This window comes from Azolla caroliniana, unplaced genomic scaffold (assembly GCF_043228905.1).
Source record: "Azolla caroliniana isolate FFs.n. ecotype wild unplaced genomic scaffold, voAzoCaro1.0.p SCAF_13, whole genome shotgun sequence".
NCBI lineage: Eukaryota > Viridiplantae > Streptophyta > Polypodiopsida > Salviniales > Salviniaceae > Azolla > Azolla caroliniana.
In genome coordinates this window covers 16,656,997-16,672,487 of record NW_028230448.1, presented here as the reverse complement: position 1 = coordinate 16,672,487, position 15,491 = coordinate 16,656,997, and the positions used below count along the sequence as shown (strand labels likewise).

The 15,491-nt window shown below is 37.4% G+C and overlaps 1 protein-coding gene and 1 long non-coding RNA gene across 3 annotated transcripts; one reads left to right on the top strand and one right to left on the bottom strand.

Annotated features, from left to right (window-relative positions):
- The first annotated feature begins 522 nt into the window (after positions 1-522).
- Positions 523-1,175, top strand: LOC147856400 (uncharacterized). Its single transcript, XR_015530676.1, has 2 exons — positions 523-614; positions 693-1,175. It is a non-coding gene; the product is annotated as an uncharacterized LOC147856400 (long non-coding RNA).
- LOC147856399 (RNA helicase, ATP-dependent, SK12/DOB1 protein) lies at positions 641-15,052 on the bottom strand. 2 transcript variants are annotated; one of them, XM_087329165.1, is made up of 25 exons: positions 14,916-15,052; positions 14,698-14,813; positions 14,008-14,268; positions 13,495-13,752; positions 13,328-13,393; positions 13,171-13,246; positions 12,814-12,986; positions 12,307-12,414; positions 12,093-12,194; positions 11,795-11,995; positions 9,308-9,418; positions 8,896-8,963; positions 7,374-7,695; positions 6,645-6,800; positions 6,233-6,343; positions 4,849-4,902; positions 4,277-4,384; positions 4,047-4,196; positions 3,047-3,165; positions 2,797-2,950; positions 2,246-2,711; positions 1,950-2,164; positions 1,633-1,871; positions 1,371-1,497; positions 641-925 (listed from the first exon to the last, which is right to left on the bottom strand). In XM_087329165.1, the coding sequence occupies exons 1-25, from the start codon at positions 14,938-14,940 to the stop codon at positions 707-709; spliced, it is 4,005 nt and encodes a 1,334-aa protein (XP_087185291.1). In that variant the 5' UTR covers positions 14,941-15,052; the 3' UTR covers positions 641-706. The 2 variants fall into 2 exon arrangements, with proteins under 2 accessions (XP_087185291.1, XP_087185292.1); XM_087329166.1 differs by lacking the exon at positions 14,008-14,268.
- Between the last annotated feature and the right edge of the window lie 439 nt (positions 15,053-15,491).

Here is a 15,491-nt window from a genome sequence, read left to right as displayed (position 1 = left end):
ATCTATTTAAATCTTGGTGCAAGTCTGATTTGTTTGAATACGCATGTGATGTAAGCCATATGTGTACATCATTCTCTTATACAACTCCAGCTACTCAATAACAATTTCTCTAATAGGTTTGAAATAGGTTATCCTAATAGTTGGAAATGGCTTAACATATGCCTCTTCTATTAAATTTGATTTGGATTCCAAATAAGTCGTACTCATATAAATTCATCCGTCATTGAAATATACTAATGAATTTATTCTATCAATAGCGCTTGTGCTCAAAGATGCCCTGCATGATCTGGTCATATTGACAATTGGTATGTCCAATAGGTTTATGTTATTGCAGATACTGAAGATTGTAAACCATCCAAGTAAAATAATTTTTTTGTAGTCATTGCTTTAGAGTGACGGAGTGAGTGGTGCCAATTTTGAGAACTATACAAATGATTGGCTACCCAATTATGACAACATGACTTCCTAATTGTGACAACATGTATGACAAGTTTTGAATAGAGATATCACTGGTTCTAATTTTATGTAAAACATGTCGGAGAGAATAAACGGTGCACACTAAAGAGAATTAAAGCTTTCATTCAATTGGAATGGACCAGATTAGACACATAGGAGTCTTACAGAAGACGTGCACACTAGAGAGAATTAAAGCTTTGATTCAATTGAAATGGACCAGATTAGACACATGAGAGTCTTACAGAAGACTTTAAGTGGGCACACCAGCTACATATAGGCTGGCTGCAAAGACAATGTCTCTTTTAATAGCTTCCGATGCATCAGCCATTTTCTGGTATAACAAAGAATCGCCTATAATGCGTGCAGCATTTCTGAATTCTCGACATGTTTCATCAAGCCTCACGATTGTTCTAACAATAGTACCTTCCTGAACATCAGTCAGCTCACAAATCTCTGCAAACGGAGTGCCCTACAAAATTAAACATGGTTTTATGAGATACATATGCAGCAGAAATGAGGTGACCATCAAGTGGAACAGTACACGTTGCTTTATCCTGTTAAGTGAATTTGTGCTGAATATATGAGGGCAGAATACAGACACAAGGATATGGCATTGACAATTTATGAACCAAAATAAATCCTGCTTAACACTGAAATAATATATTGTATTTCTTTGTGAAACAAATTATGAATACATTTCACATAATACTGTGATAGCAGCGTCTTCCCTGCTTAAGAAGTGTATTTCTTACTCATAATATTATTCAGAATTTTTTTGTCAAGGGAGCTTGAGGATAATGGAGGGCATTATGAACATCTTGAAATAATTGCTCAGTCATTGCTGAGTTGTATTTAGTTTGAATAGAAGATATGACATTACTAAATGCAGTATCATAAGAAAATGCTTCACATACCTTCGCCCATTCATATACTACCTCAACCAGCCCAAACTTAAGCGCACCACGAGCATACTCCTCTGGATCAATTGGTAAATTGTATCCTGCTTGGGTTTCACCAAGTCGAACAGCTGTCTTGATCATCCTAGACTTGCAGAAAAAAAAACAAAGAATATTTGCCAAACTAGTTATAAATTTTCGATAGCTTTAAAAAGGATTATTGTGCAAATGAATTGATCAAGCAACAAATGTAAGAGAATATATTAAACAGAATATCTACCTTTCTTTTGCGCCCTGAAGGTGAGGTGTCAATACAGGCTCACTGACATCATTCTGCTGAAATACAAGAGCAGATAATAAAGCTACAGCTTCTGCTGCATCTAGATCAACAAGTTGATTCTCAAACAGACACTCAGTTGCTATGAGCTCATCTCCACTATTAATTTCACATGCAACCCTTCCTTTAAGTTGAACTGATAGTTCTGCATCAATACAACCTACTTTCTGCAGCACTTCAATCTGTCCAAAGAAAAGGAAAGGAATGTGATTCATACTGTTGAACATGCCAACATTTTAGAAATGTCACCACTTACTTACTCTTTGCCGAAAATCAGGCATTTTTCCTAATGCAGCATCAGAAAGGTTATATTTTATTTGGTTCAGTTTCTCCTTCAAATCAAATTGCGCTTTAACCATGCCATAGTGCTCCTTTAGCTTAATGCAACGATGACACTGATTTCTTGCCATTTTATCTAGAAGGTGTTGACGGGCAAGGTAAACCTCAACCATGTGCCTATCTGTGAGCTTGAGATCTAAACATATAAAATTTGATGGGTTTAAAGGGTGTTCATCAACAAAAGCTTGATGAATTTTGAAACAATCTTATTTTACACCTTTTGGATCAACAGAAGGAGGGTCTTGATCTGGATAATCCTTTTCTAGTTGCAGTAGCTGTTGTACAGTCAGTGAATAAGCTGCAGCGCTTACATCCTCAAGAAGACGAACTGTATCAACCTGCATTTTCAACTTGCATATATTCACAAAGCCATTTGCATCTACCTCCATTGCAACATATCCAGTTCCTCCTGATGTTCCGTAATAGGGAAATGAAACTTTAATAATCCCAGTGCCTTTTCTGGAACCTCGTCCAGCAACTGAGTACTCATCTTCTAGACCCCTACTGCTTTTACGGGTCATAAAATAACCTCCTTCAGCTGGCTGTCCAACCACTTCATTTTCAGGGTTTTTTCTGGTAGTTGGTTGAAAGAGATCAGGGCCTCGATTTATTGCCAGAACGATCCAATTTTTTACTGCAGCAGTGGGACCCTTTAAGACGACACCTAGAGTAGGCACTGGAGTCTACAAGGATTTTAAGAGGAAACAAATTAGAGCCTTAATTTGAGCATTAATTAATACATAATGTTTCAATGGTTTAGAATCATACAAGAGGGTTGTAGACAACCACCACTCTCCCAGGAGTAAGTAGCTGCTGTGCAGCCTTGGATTGCATCACAACATTATGTATTTCAGCACCAAGTACCTCAGCCTGCAGTGCATTCTCATAATATTCTTCAATAGTTGGTTCTCCAAGTATGCAGCTGTCATTCAGCATAGACAAATTCGTTAGTCATCAATCTGTTCATAATTGAAAATAAGACCTATACAACAGATCCTATATAGTGTTAACGCTTCACTTTATTGTTGACTTCAAGTCTGATAGTGCACCCTCTTTCCGTTGTAGTTCCTGCTTTTGAGCAGGAAGAGACCGTTGAGCATGAAATTCTGCAAAGCTTCTCTTCAGCATATCTTCAACCTGTTCATTATAACAAGTTGAAAAACGAGATTATTGCTATGATCGTGAAACGAACTAGAATAATAAAAACTTGTGAAACAGAGGGTGTGCCCTTCAATAAATAGACTGCAATGCATGCTATGCCTACAAGTATTGAGCTGTAGAAAAATCAACATGTTGAGGAAGTTTCCATGAGAGGATATCCCCATGCACCCCAACGGCCTAGAGAATGAAATAACTGATGAAAATCCTTTTGAATTCAGGGTCACTAGAGCAAAGTGATTGATTGGACTCTCTCCGAAAGTGGAATGGTGTTTTCCATTGTCAAAAGTTTGTGACTATGAATGGAAGTTTGAAAACTCGAATTAGCATTGAAATGAATCAGGTCACTGCCAAGTCTTGAGGACCATAAGACAAGGGGGCAAATGAGGCCTGGTCTTATTATTCAGCATGAAACAGAATACTTCTTTGAACTAAATAGCATTCTCAGTACCTCCAACATGCAAGGAAACCATGTCTCCTTTCATCTCCCACCCAAGAAGATCCACTCACTCATCCAGATATGAATCAACTGCTGTCAGACAATAGCCAACATCTAAATTGATGTCCACCACCAAGCATATGAGGACAGCAGCTGTTCTGAATACACTACCAGGTGATGTCAGATTCTTTATTGAACGCAAACCGTGTTGATGGTCATCTGACTCGTCACAGAGTAACGTGTCCAATGCACCTGTGCTTATGGAGAGATCAACCAGGTTTTTGTACTAAGTCAATCCATTGACTCCACTATGTTGCTATTGATCATTTTAACACTTTCAAAATAATGAGGATCTCACTCCAACAATCTTGTTCAAAATATAGTGCCTTATTTCATGCAATCTCAGAATGATGAGAATCACCTTTAAATCTTCTACACGAAGAAGATTGAGTATCATATTGTAAGTCAATCGGAATTGTGACTCCAACTCTGTTGGTGTCCCAGTAAGCAGCCGTTGAAGATCTCCTTCTTGAGGTATATCATCCCAGCACATGATGACAACAGTCCCCACCTTCATGCCAGACATTCAGATTAAGAAATTACCCTAGTTAGCATGTAGCTGAAGCATGCATCCTTACAAAAGAACCAAACCTTATCAAGACCTCTACGCCCTGCTCGACCAGCCATTTGTGTATATTCACCTGGGAGAAGCTGCCTGAATGTTTTTCCATCATGCTTTCTGAAACTATGAAAAGCAACCTGCAGAATTTGAACAGTGAGAAGAAATCAAATTGAGGATTTACATTAAGATCTCTACCAAAAAGACAGGTTGACAAAGGAATGTGCCATACCCTTTAAATCAGTGTCAAATTGAGAAACACTAGCAAATTATGTTACTAAAAAATTATTTGTTGCAAACACAAAATATACATTCCATAATGCCAAGTCACATCAAAAAATTTGACAGTGAAAACATTGGCGTGTTTCTGGCCTATGTATAAGGTATTGGAGAAATTCATTTTCTACATAAAGTAGAAGATTGCTTGTGGATGTCTTCTGAACATCCAATCTTGTTTATATCATTCCTTCATTATTCACAATTCAAATTTATGAGTGAAATATTAGCAAATCATATATTATGCGAATCAAACAAAAAATCAATAATAGAGAAGAAAAAGGGGGGAAATCATCTCCACCATTTTTGATAAAAAAAGAAAGCTCACCGTTCGCGCTGGTGCATTGACGCCCATGGCAAAGGTCTCTGTTGAAAACAATACCTATAATAAAAAGCTGAAAATCAAATCCAAAAGTGTGCAATGAACTGACATAGACAATACCTAACAAGCATCACATGTATCACAAGTAGATGAGCTAATCCTTTACACAAAAAACCCCGAGATGGGGGCCTCGAACCTTTAGTTATCTGTCATGTGTTCCTTTCATTCTACAGATATGGAATATGCTTGTCCCATTCGAAACTTGGAAAGTGCCATGATTGCTAGACAACAACCATTCTCATTCTCAAGGAGTGTCTAGTGGGATGATGAGACAAATCATTTCCACAGGCTTATGTGGGTAATAGATGTGCATTACATTTATATCTCCACTTACACTCAGCTAATGTGGAGGTCATTATTGTTCCTGCCAGTCGTAAGGAGAAAGCTAATTTTTCTACCAGCATTTTTTTTCAAAGTAAGATGAAGACATCCAAATGACAAACTGAATGCCCTAATGGCACAGAAATTGGAGAATGGTGCATAAAGCAATTTAAGAATCAAATTCTACGAGAGTTGAGCTTGGATATGGCTTAGGCCATAACTATAATTTGGGGATAAATTTTTATAGAGAAGATAAGGCCCATCTAAAAGAGGAATAGAAATAGACATGAAAAAAAATGCCATGACTGGTGCAAAGAAAATAAGCAACGACAAGAAAAGATTAAAAAAAGCAACAAGAGTGGAGGACACTTTTTTAACTCTTGTTGCATAATATTTTCAAGGATGAGCAATGCTATGGAAGGAGGGGCTACGTTCTAAATGGGGGGCAGGGCCGGGGGGGGGAGGGGATACAAGCCATCACATGTTTTTTTAGGAGGTCAGACGAGGCTGCAATGTGGCGACGAAGTAAGAGCTGTCTGTTTCTGTCACAGGTGTCATACGACATCAAGCATGATTGGTGGAGAATATTCTCGTCAGCACCATGCTCTTCATCTCCAAACGGTTCCAACAAGTATTTTCATGCAAAAAACTGATCTTTGGAGACAGAGAATGAAATCGACATTTCTTTCCTATCAAAGGTTGGGAGAGTCAAATTTTGGATGTCATATGTTTTTCTATATTCCTCTTATAAAATTCTTTCTTTTCATTTTGTTTTTCTGAGATTTTCTTGAAGGTGTGGTGAAGAATAGAACTTGCAACTTCTTGCCTTATCATTCTGAAGCGCATCACTCATAATAAATCTTGTTGATGAACACTATTTAAATTTCTTACTATTTGATTTTGGGTGGTTTGGTTCTCAAATAAGTGCATGGACTATCTTGCCCTTTGCATCCTCACACATACATATGCATCTTTATAAAAGATATATCCCCATCAAAGAAGCACCTACCTTTATCACACCACGACAAAATAGCATTTCCACCACTTCCTTTACAATTGGGAGAAGACCTGCATGATGCACTCCAATTCCTCTGCGTAGTAGGTCCTCTACTCTCACGACCTTCAATAAGCCACACAAAGATAAGCTCTTCACATCTAATAATGCATATTATGCTATTCATGTCACATGAAGAGATATCAGATCATAACGCACTATGCAACCAGACCTTGAAAAACCCGTTCTTATGCAAGGAGCATATTCATATTTATGAGTTAAAATAGCATAACATTCATGTGCTCTTGAAGAATAATGAGAAGAAAGATATCACTTGAATTTCCATGAACATGACCTTAAGACAATGCTATCTAAGAATGACAATGCATAATACTAGACATATTCATGTGCATTCCAATGTCAGTACCTGTGGTAATCTCCGATCAGATCCTTTAAGTCTTGAAAATCCCTTGTCACAAAAAACTCGGATCTCGCTCTTCTCTGACGCACTTGTCAGATCAGCAGCAGTCAAACTGTCTGCTGACTTGTCGCAACGCTTTCTGGAAAAACAAAACACCACAACCTAAAAAGAGTTCAGAATGCTTTTGAGCTGAAAATAGATAAAACAGCTCCAAACAAAAAAAATTGCTTAAAATTTTGAAGCTTTCATAAGCATACATGACTGTTGAAGGTACAAAAGTGTAAAGCAAGGCACATAGTATAAGCTAAGCCATATTTATTAATAAGAATGATACATTCCTACTGGTTTTGGAAAGGAAAAATATTCCAAGGTGCATGCCAAAAATGAGATATTATATTCTTGTAAGTCAACTCAATACACTGAAACATCAAACTCTCAAAGAGAGAAACACATCAAGCTTTTCCATCTCTATATAATGATGAAAACCTTTGGAAAAAACATGAGAGATTGAAGTTAATGGAAGAAAGACATTGTGTAAATCATAATTGCTGGGTTTACACCATACCATACGTGAAAGAAGTGAATCAATGTCATTACCCTGGCTCCGTTACACTTATCCTATTACTTGCTAAAAGGACAACAAAACCATGAACCTTGAAGAACGATAATTAAGAAATGGATGAACAAAAAATACACAGGTACACCCATTATCTGCAATGTCTTGCATGAACTTACAGGTAAAAGACCTCTTTTTGACAGGTACTTGACTAGAGAATACCATTGAGATGTTTCAGACTTCCATCCTCCATTGCCACTCCTTGGGGGGATGAAACCAGCCCCCGACTGCCCAGAGCTTTTTTGTCCTCCTGTTACTTTACCACGGCCTCCTTGTCCGCCAGGACCTGCGGCGGGTCCTACTTTTGGAGCATTTTTTGTATTAAATGCATCTCTTGCTTCCTTCACTCCCTGAGGTAAAAATCTGTTTTCATCACAAATCTTGTACAATTCGCCTGAGTAATAGAGACAGTGCTCTAGAGGTACTGGTCTCCGGTGCGTTCTGGATAAGAGAAAATACACATATCAGACAAACCTTTTTAAGGGATCCAAGTATGTTCAGAAAAAGAGAGAATTCCAGCCTTCCTACATCAAAACTGAATAAATAAGTTTGCAAAAGTCAGTATGGAAAGAATAATTATGTTCCATCAACAAGTGCTTATTTACCTAGTGCATCATTTTTCCTCTCCAACTCCAAGTGCTTCTCAACTTACCCGAAGAATTGGAAGGATTTGATTGCCATTCTCTCTAATCTGTCTGCCACATTTTTTGGCTATGGAAAGCTGAGTTTTGAGGATTTCAATGTTGAATTCTTGACTATGGCAGTTGGTGGACAATGCAATGATCTGCTGATTGTTGGCGAGTGGTCTAGGGCTGTTTTTAGATAATTGCCAGCTAATTTCTACAGTTTCTTGCATTTTGCTAACCTACTCACTCCTTGGACAACAGATTTCATGGTAGAACTCTTCAGTATGGAAGTTGGAGGACAATGCAAAGATCTTCCACCTCTTGGTGACTGGTCTAGGGCTGTTAAGGAAAGGCCAATTTCTCTAGTTTCTCAAATTTGGTCTTGGCCTAATTCATTTCTTGGGCATTTCTCTCAATTCTGTCTTGCATATACTCCTCTCAAGAAGCAAAAGAATTTCGATAATATTGGACAAATTATCATAAAATTAGCTACTTATATGCTCGATTTCATTACATAACTGTAACTATGAAATAATTGACACCTGGAGGCAGGTGCAATTGGGTAGAGAGACTAATTTTCACAGTATGTTTAGAATTATATTAAGGGTGTGGTACCATGGAAGCCCTCAGGATGTAGAGTACCAGTGGATGAATTCAAGGGAGCAAAGTTGGGACTTGTGTGATCCCAGGAATAGGTTGCCAGGTCTTGGGTACATTCATTGCAAAACGTCTTTGCGCATAACAGTGAGGAGCCAACTAGAAAAACCAGGTGCTCTAACCCATGTTACTTGTGCATCCTTGAGGAAAGGCATAAGTGGATTGACGATCATTAGAAAGAACCAAACAGATACTCTCTATATTCAAACTCAAAAAAATTATATCTTAATCATAAACACTAACAGGAATCTTAAAAAAACTACATGATGGTTATTATGTTCACGTTGTTTTAGTAGAAGAAAAATATAAGTATTATGTGTTCAACATAACCCAACGAATAAATAGGAAGTGTAGTTACTTAGTCACAAAAATTTTCTTTTGTTTTGTACGGCCAATCCAGTCTGCAAAGTCGTATATGTTTGGTACCTGTGAAACCATATAACAACCAAAAATGGATTCAGTGCATCAAAAATGCAGAAAGTAATAAAATAGATGCCCATCTTCATGGTATGAGATAGACAAAAATAAAACAAACTAAAGAACTGGAACATTGAGTTTGGGAAACTACTAGGGCCATAGATTATATGAACACTAGAAAAGATGCACTCATACATAAATGTGAGACTTGTAAACAGTTGAACAAATTAGTTCTGCTCTTTCTTCAAGGTGAGAGAGACCAAGTGGTAATAAAGAAGAAATGCATTTATCAAGACTCCTGAAAATAAACAGCTTGAAAGATAGTTGAATTCAATGCAAGAAGACATACTTACTGTTGCTGACAAAAAAACCATATTCACATGATTTGGAAGCATGATAATAACTTCTTCCCAAACAACCCCTCTTTCTACATCATTTACATAATGCACCTCATCAAAAATAACCTGTCATGGCAAAAAAATTATGTTTCAATATTTCAAACAATATTTCAAAATACTGGGAAAATATATAGAGCAGGGAAGACACAACCTTATCAAACCATTGACAGATATGAGTACATAAAATCAATTCATATGTTAAAACATTCTATGACCAGCAAAGGCTATAGCATGGTATAGTAATGTTGAATAATTGGCAGATATAAATGATCAGAATACATCACTGATCAAAAAGCAATCATGTGTCAACATTACTAACAAAGTTGCACTAGTCTAGGCATTCCCTTCATAAGCTATAGATTTAATCTAGACATTACATTGATAGAACTATAGGATGACTCGAAGTCCTTGATATATGATCATTCCTCTCAAGAGGTATCATCTATGATACGAAATGTATAATGTTACAAAAAGTGAAGATAGTCAACCAACAGAGACTACACTACAGCTGTACTAGTCTAGACATTCTCTTTATAAGCTATAGAGTTCATCTACGCACTCCCTTGATAGAACAATACGGAGATTTCTGTTCCTCCACATACTACCCTTCCTCTCAAGAGAAGGTATCCTCTATGATATGAAAAATATCATTCTACAAAAAGTGAAGATAGTCATCCAACAAAGGCTACAGTCTACAGCTGTACTAGTCTAGGCATTCCCTACTTCCTTGGTAGAACTATAGGACGATTTTGTCTTCCGCTACATACAATCACTCCTCTCAACAGGAGTTATCTTCCATCATACAGAATTTATTATGCTACAAAAAGTGACGATGGTTGCCCAACAAAGGTGACAATCTACAGCTGTATTAGTCTAGGCATTCCCTTCATAAGCTATAGATTTAATCTCAACAGTTCCTTAATAGAACTAAAGGATGATTTGGCTTACTCTGCTTATAATCATTCCTGTCAAGAGGAGGTATCCTCTATGATACGAAATGTATCATGTTGCAAAAATTGAAGATAGTCATCTATTTATTGGCAACCCCAAACCAAAGATCCATAAAACTAGAGTTTCACATTGCCAGTATATATATGGTTCTATCAGAAACATAGTTTTTCTGCTTGCCAATTACCTGCCTAAAAAATCTGACTTTGTCTAATAAGATTTAGACCCACCTTTACCTGCACATCTTATCGTATCAAAAACCTATCTTGTTTCAATCTGAACATGCAAGGCTGGAGCCTTCAACTGAACTATTCCAAAGCTCTCCCTTCATAATCTACACGATGATTTGATTTCCTCTAGTGGGATTGTTTCTCTCAAGAGAAACTATACCATATGAAATGAAATGTTCCAAAATATGAGCTGCTGATTTGCTTATGATGACCTCAAATCAAATAGCCAAAAAACTAGAGTTTCAAGTTGCTGGTATTTGGTTTTTTTTCAATGAAGAATCTATATTACTATAAATGAAAAGATAATAAATGCATACGCCACATTAAATGTGTTTGATAGTATGGCAATATATAAGAATTATAACAAAGACCAACAAAAGAGTTTACGATTGGTATGCAGAAGAACTATGGAATTTCAAATTTCTGGTCTATTTATGGCTGTATTGGTAATATTGTTAGATGTCCCTCAGAAAAACTGAAACACAGGCCATAGTTGGGCTTGTGAGAAAGACATGACATGAGTTAACTGTTGAGAGGGTCCCTCCCTAATTTCCTTCTCTGCATCAGCTGATCTCTTTTCAGTTTTCCTCGGTTGTGATAAAATAATAGATTCATCTACATTTTCTCTTATTTCTTTCTGACATTGAGATCTCTCTGCAGTATGCATCACATAGACTAGAGCCACATGACATGAAGTATTATGATCTGATTCATAATACAAATGGAGAAAAGTTAAGATTGATAATTATGAGCCATCTCAGCATCCCTTTTCTTACATGCTTCATCGTCTCCTCCTGAACTACATGCAGCATAATTTTTCCAAGGAAGCCTAAAATAACCTACCTTAACTATTCCACTCAATCTTTGGAACCATAATTTTCCCAAAGGCATCCTACTTCAAAAGATCCAAAGAATTGAAATTAGACTTGAGAAATTAAGTCATTAATTTTCTGAGCAGACTCCATGGGGGCCCGCTTACATTGTAAAAGTGATTCCCAAATGTCTTTGCCGATCTTCCATGCCTTCTCAAATTTCTCCACTATCCTCCTCATGCAATGTACTAAAACTGTATAAAAGGGATATTGTTGCAGATGGATAGATATATTTTATTATCCTCTACAGAGGTCAAATATGACCTATGGAAACAAAAGTGAAACATTTTCACATTATATGTGTGGAATCGAATAGTGAGTATTGATGTTCGAGAATTTTACTAACAAACATTGCAGAGAGATAGAAATGGAGGAAAGTTCATTGTATTTACCCATTCAATATCCCGTATGATGTCTGCTCCTTTGTATAGCATGGACCGCAAAATCTCTGTTGTCATAATCAGGCAAGATGCTTCTGGCCTTAAGCTTATATCACCAGTTATTATTCCAACATCAAACCTGTCTGAGAAGTCTCGATATTTCTGATTGCTGATAGTTTTAATGGGGGATGTGTACACAGCTCTGGTGCAGTGCTATATAAAAGTCACAAAAAGATTATAACTTAGAAAAATGTCACAATACCCTTTTCTTAATCCTAGAAAAATAATTATTAATTTCAAATTCACCTACTTTCATTGACAAAGCAAATGCATATTCTGCGACTACAGTCTTTCCAGCTGAGGTATGTGCAGCAACAAATACAGACTCATTGTTTTCAAGGTGGTATATAGCCTGAATAGATAACAGTGTCAGAACTAAAGAAGATGCCCAACATGCTCCATGAATAGAAATTTTCCATGCTATTCTCGCTATCTACAAAGCCATCATGACAGAGTTCTGTTACCTCTTTCTGAAAACCATCAAGTTCAAATGGAAAAGATAATGCCATATCTGGAACAAAATCAGAGAAGCGTTCCAAAAGACCTTCACAACCTCCCTTCACGACCCATTTCTACAAAACTCGCAAACATAAAGATTAAAGAGCATAAAATACGGCAATAAAGATCTTAAGATGCAAATCGTACATTTATTTATTCATGAGATATTGGTATAAGGTGGCTGTTAAGGAACTTTCACTGCAATGGCAGATTCCTTACATGATTGGGGATTGACTATGACACATGCAAAAGCAATATCTAAACAGATTTTGGTGATACTTCGATTGCTTTAAATCCTGGACATGGGATCCAGTGCAATCTTGTGAATTAACTATAACTGCATGCTCATCGTCCCATATCCAGGATATATGACTCTTCTTCACTGGGTAAAAAGAAACAGCTAATGCTCTATACAATATTTTTTGCTGGATATATCTATAAAGTTCAAGTGCGTCAAAAACTGAAAAGAGTACCTGATCATGTTCCTTGTTTTCTTCAGTCTTCTTAGTCACTACTGTTTCTTTCTTGACATGTGCAAGAATATCCTCGAGAATGATTGTCTCTTCCTCTTGCTCTTCTTTTATACTATTATCTTTTTCTTGGCTTTCATCAATCAAGTCCTTCTCTGCAGGGAGTAACTTAGCACCTGCAATATGCAAGAGTTGAAAGCCATTAAAACTGACACTGATATAAAAAATTTGATTTGTAATTTCTGCCACCATGCATACCCTATCCAGTCATCCCAGGACCGGACTACAAAAGATGAACTTGGATTACAACCAATGACCTTGCATTTCAGAATAATATCAGAAACGCTAGATTTAACCAACCTCCATCAACTTCTCCACTTTGTTCTTCTTCCCATGCTCGCTTGAAGATGTCCTTTAAGTTTACTTTATGCAGATCCTGGAGTACACAGGACATTCCAATTAAGAGCACTTGAAATGAATTTACATGCGGCAAATACCACAACTGCATGCCGCTTACTTTGCTACTTTGCTTGGTCACTTGAATTCCTTCATCTGCCTGAACCTGTCTACGAGCTGAGAAAGGCTGTATCATCGTTCATTCATTCTTTTTGCTGGTCAGCGAATTCTTTTCTGATAGTGATTTGGAGTTTAAATTTGTAGTTATGCGACCTCCTAAGTTCATACCTCACAAGTATCGAAGGTTATGCCTCGTGAAAATCCTGGTGGCACTGTGAAGAGCTGCCCTCCTTCCAATAGAGTTTGTAGTCCATCAGTTTCCGCTTTACGTTCTTTGTTACTCTTGTCCAGTGTATGTGAAAGATCAAACCCTCCTGGTAAAAATGGATGATTGCCTGTGCTTCCTTTTACAAAATCTTCTGGAGGACCTGGCTTCCTTAACACTGACGATGAATTACGTGCCTCCCCATGTTGGGTAAGTTCGACCTTCAAACACAAGCTGATTTATGAATGAAACTTAGCAAAACAAGTTACCATACATGAAGCATAGTGCTACACCATGGAGCCAACATGGTTGACTGTAACGTGGAAAAGCAATTAAGGCATGAAGTGTGGTAATATAGAATTGAATGGATTATTTTTCTTTGTATCATGGAGGCCTCAGAAAGCATTTGATTCTTTTTATAATTTCTACTCAGAAGTCCACATAAAATGGAAGAAAGTGAATGCGGAAAATCCTACTTCTTCAAAACCAGGAACCCAATCCATATCATTTTCATGCTGCTTTCTTGCCCGTCGAAATGGTGGCTCCCAAACAGGCATGACCAAAGCTCGAGGGAAACTAGGCTCCAGAAAAGAGAGACCTTCTCCTAGCCATTCGAAATCCCATGACTTCCCACATTTGTCTACACTGTCCTCTTCATGATCAAGGGCAGGGAGCAAATACTTATCTTCGATGCGCTTGCGAATCATTTCTGGTTTTTCTTTAGGAAGAGCTGGAGGCTGGAGAATGTCACATTAAAAGTAAACATAATTTTAAATCATAAAAAGATGAAGCTATGTCTGAATGTAGACTTCAGTATGAGACACTAAATGAATGCTAAACATATGACGGTGTTGTTACAGGTTGTACATGTTATTTGTAATTTTTGATTGATCATATTATAAGTTTAAGGATATTCATTGTATACCATGCGTGGTTAAATGTGTATTGCATTATGGAAATTAGTTTTGTAATCTAATCTTTAACTTTAATTAATCTATCCGACAGCAGCAGGTATTCTTGCATGAAGTGTTTAAATGAGAAAATCTAGCAAATGAAGCTATGTGTGAATGTAGACTTTTATATGGGAAAATCAACATGAACGCTAAGCACGTGAAGCCTGTGTTCTAAAAGGTAGATTTTTACGGGCGTGAGAAAATACCACTTACCAAAATGAGGTCTGGGATAGAGCTAAGCGGAGTCTCTGTCATGACTGGGGGCAATGGCTCGATGCGTAAATGGCCAGCATAGCCAGTGAGAGCTAGCCTAAACGGCAGTTCACCTCCTGGAGAAGTTCAAGCAGAAACAAAGGAGCTGAGCTTAGTGGGAAGTAGAGAATAGAAACAAAAAACAGCAATGATAGACAAAAAGAGATTGATGATGTTACCAATTTTAGGTTTGGAGGTGTCCATGGATGCGGGTGGGACGGTGGTGAGAGACAGACAGGGCAGCTCTTCGTCTGCGTCGTCTTCTTCTTCTTCTGCTGCTGCCTCTTCCGGTTTTTCGACCCCCGCTGAAATCTTTCAGGTATTCAAGCAAAAAACGGAACAAAAAGAAAGAATCCTCTCTGCTTGGAAGTGCTTGCTTCCGAAGCAGGGGCAGAATTATTGATCAGAACCTGTACAGAAAAACACACACACGGGCTCTTTTGAGAGAGAGAGAGAGATAATGGAGACCAAGAGGTTATGGGTTCAACCCCTACATTCTCCAGTGGCGTCTAGTAAATCATAAGATATAATATATATATATATATATATATATATATGTATATATGGGGTAATAGAGCAGTGAGAAATTTGGGTTTCGAACCCAAGACATGGTGCTAGTAGTATAACAACTTACTCCTAGGGCAAGCTAGTTGCGATAAAAGTAATAATAATAAAAGAGAAGAAAGAAAGAAAGAAAGATATATTAACGTCTTTTAAGAGGCCAAAATGGCCTATAAGACCAAATAAGAGATTAC

What these genes read in the sequence shown, in the direction of transcription:
- LOC147856399 (XM_087329165.1), bottom strand. Translation starts at nt 14,940, where the DNA reads ATGGACACCTCCAAACCTAAAATTG. An exon ending in AAAACAAGGAACATGATCAG is followed by an intron (nt 12,415 to 12,813) that starts GTACTCTTTTCA and finishes CGAGTTTTGTAG; the next exon opens with AAATGGGTCGTGAAGGGAGG. An exon ending in CAAAAAGAGGTCTTTTACCT is followed by an intron (nt 6,801 to 7,373) that starts GTAAGTTCATGC and finishes AACTCTTTTTAG; the next exon opens with GTTGTGGTGTTTTGTTTTTC.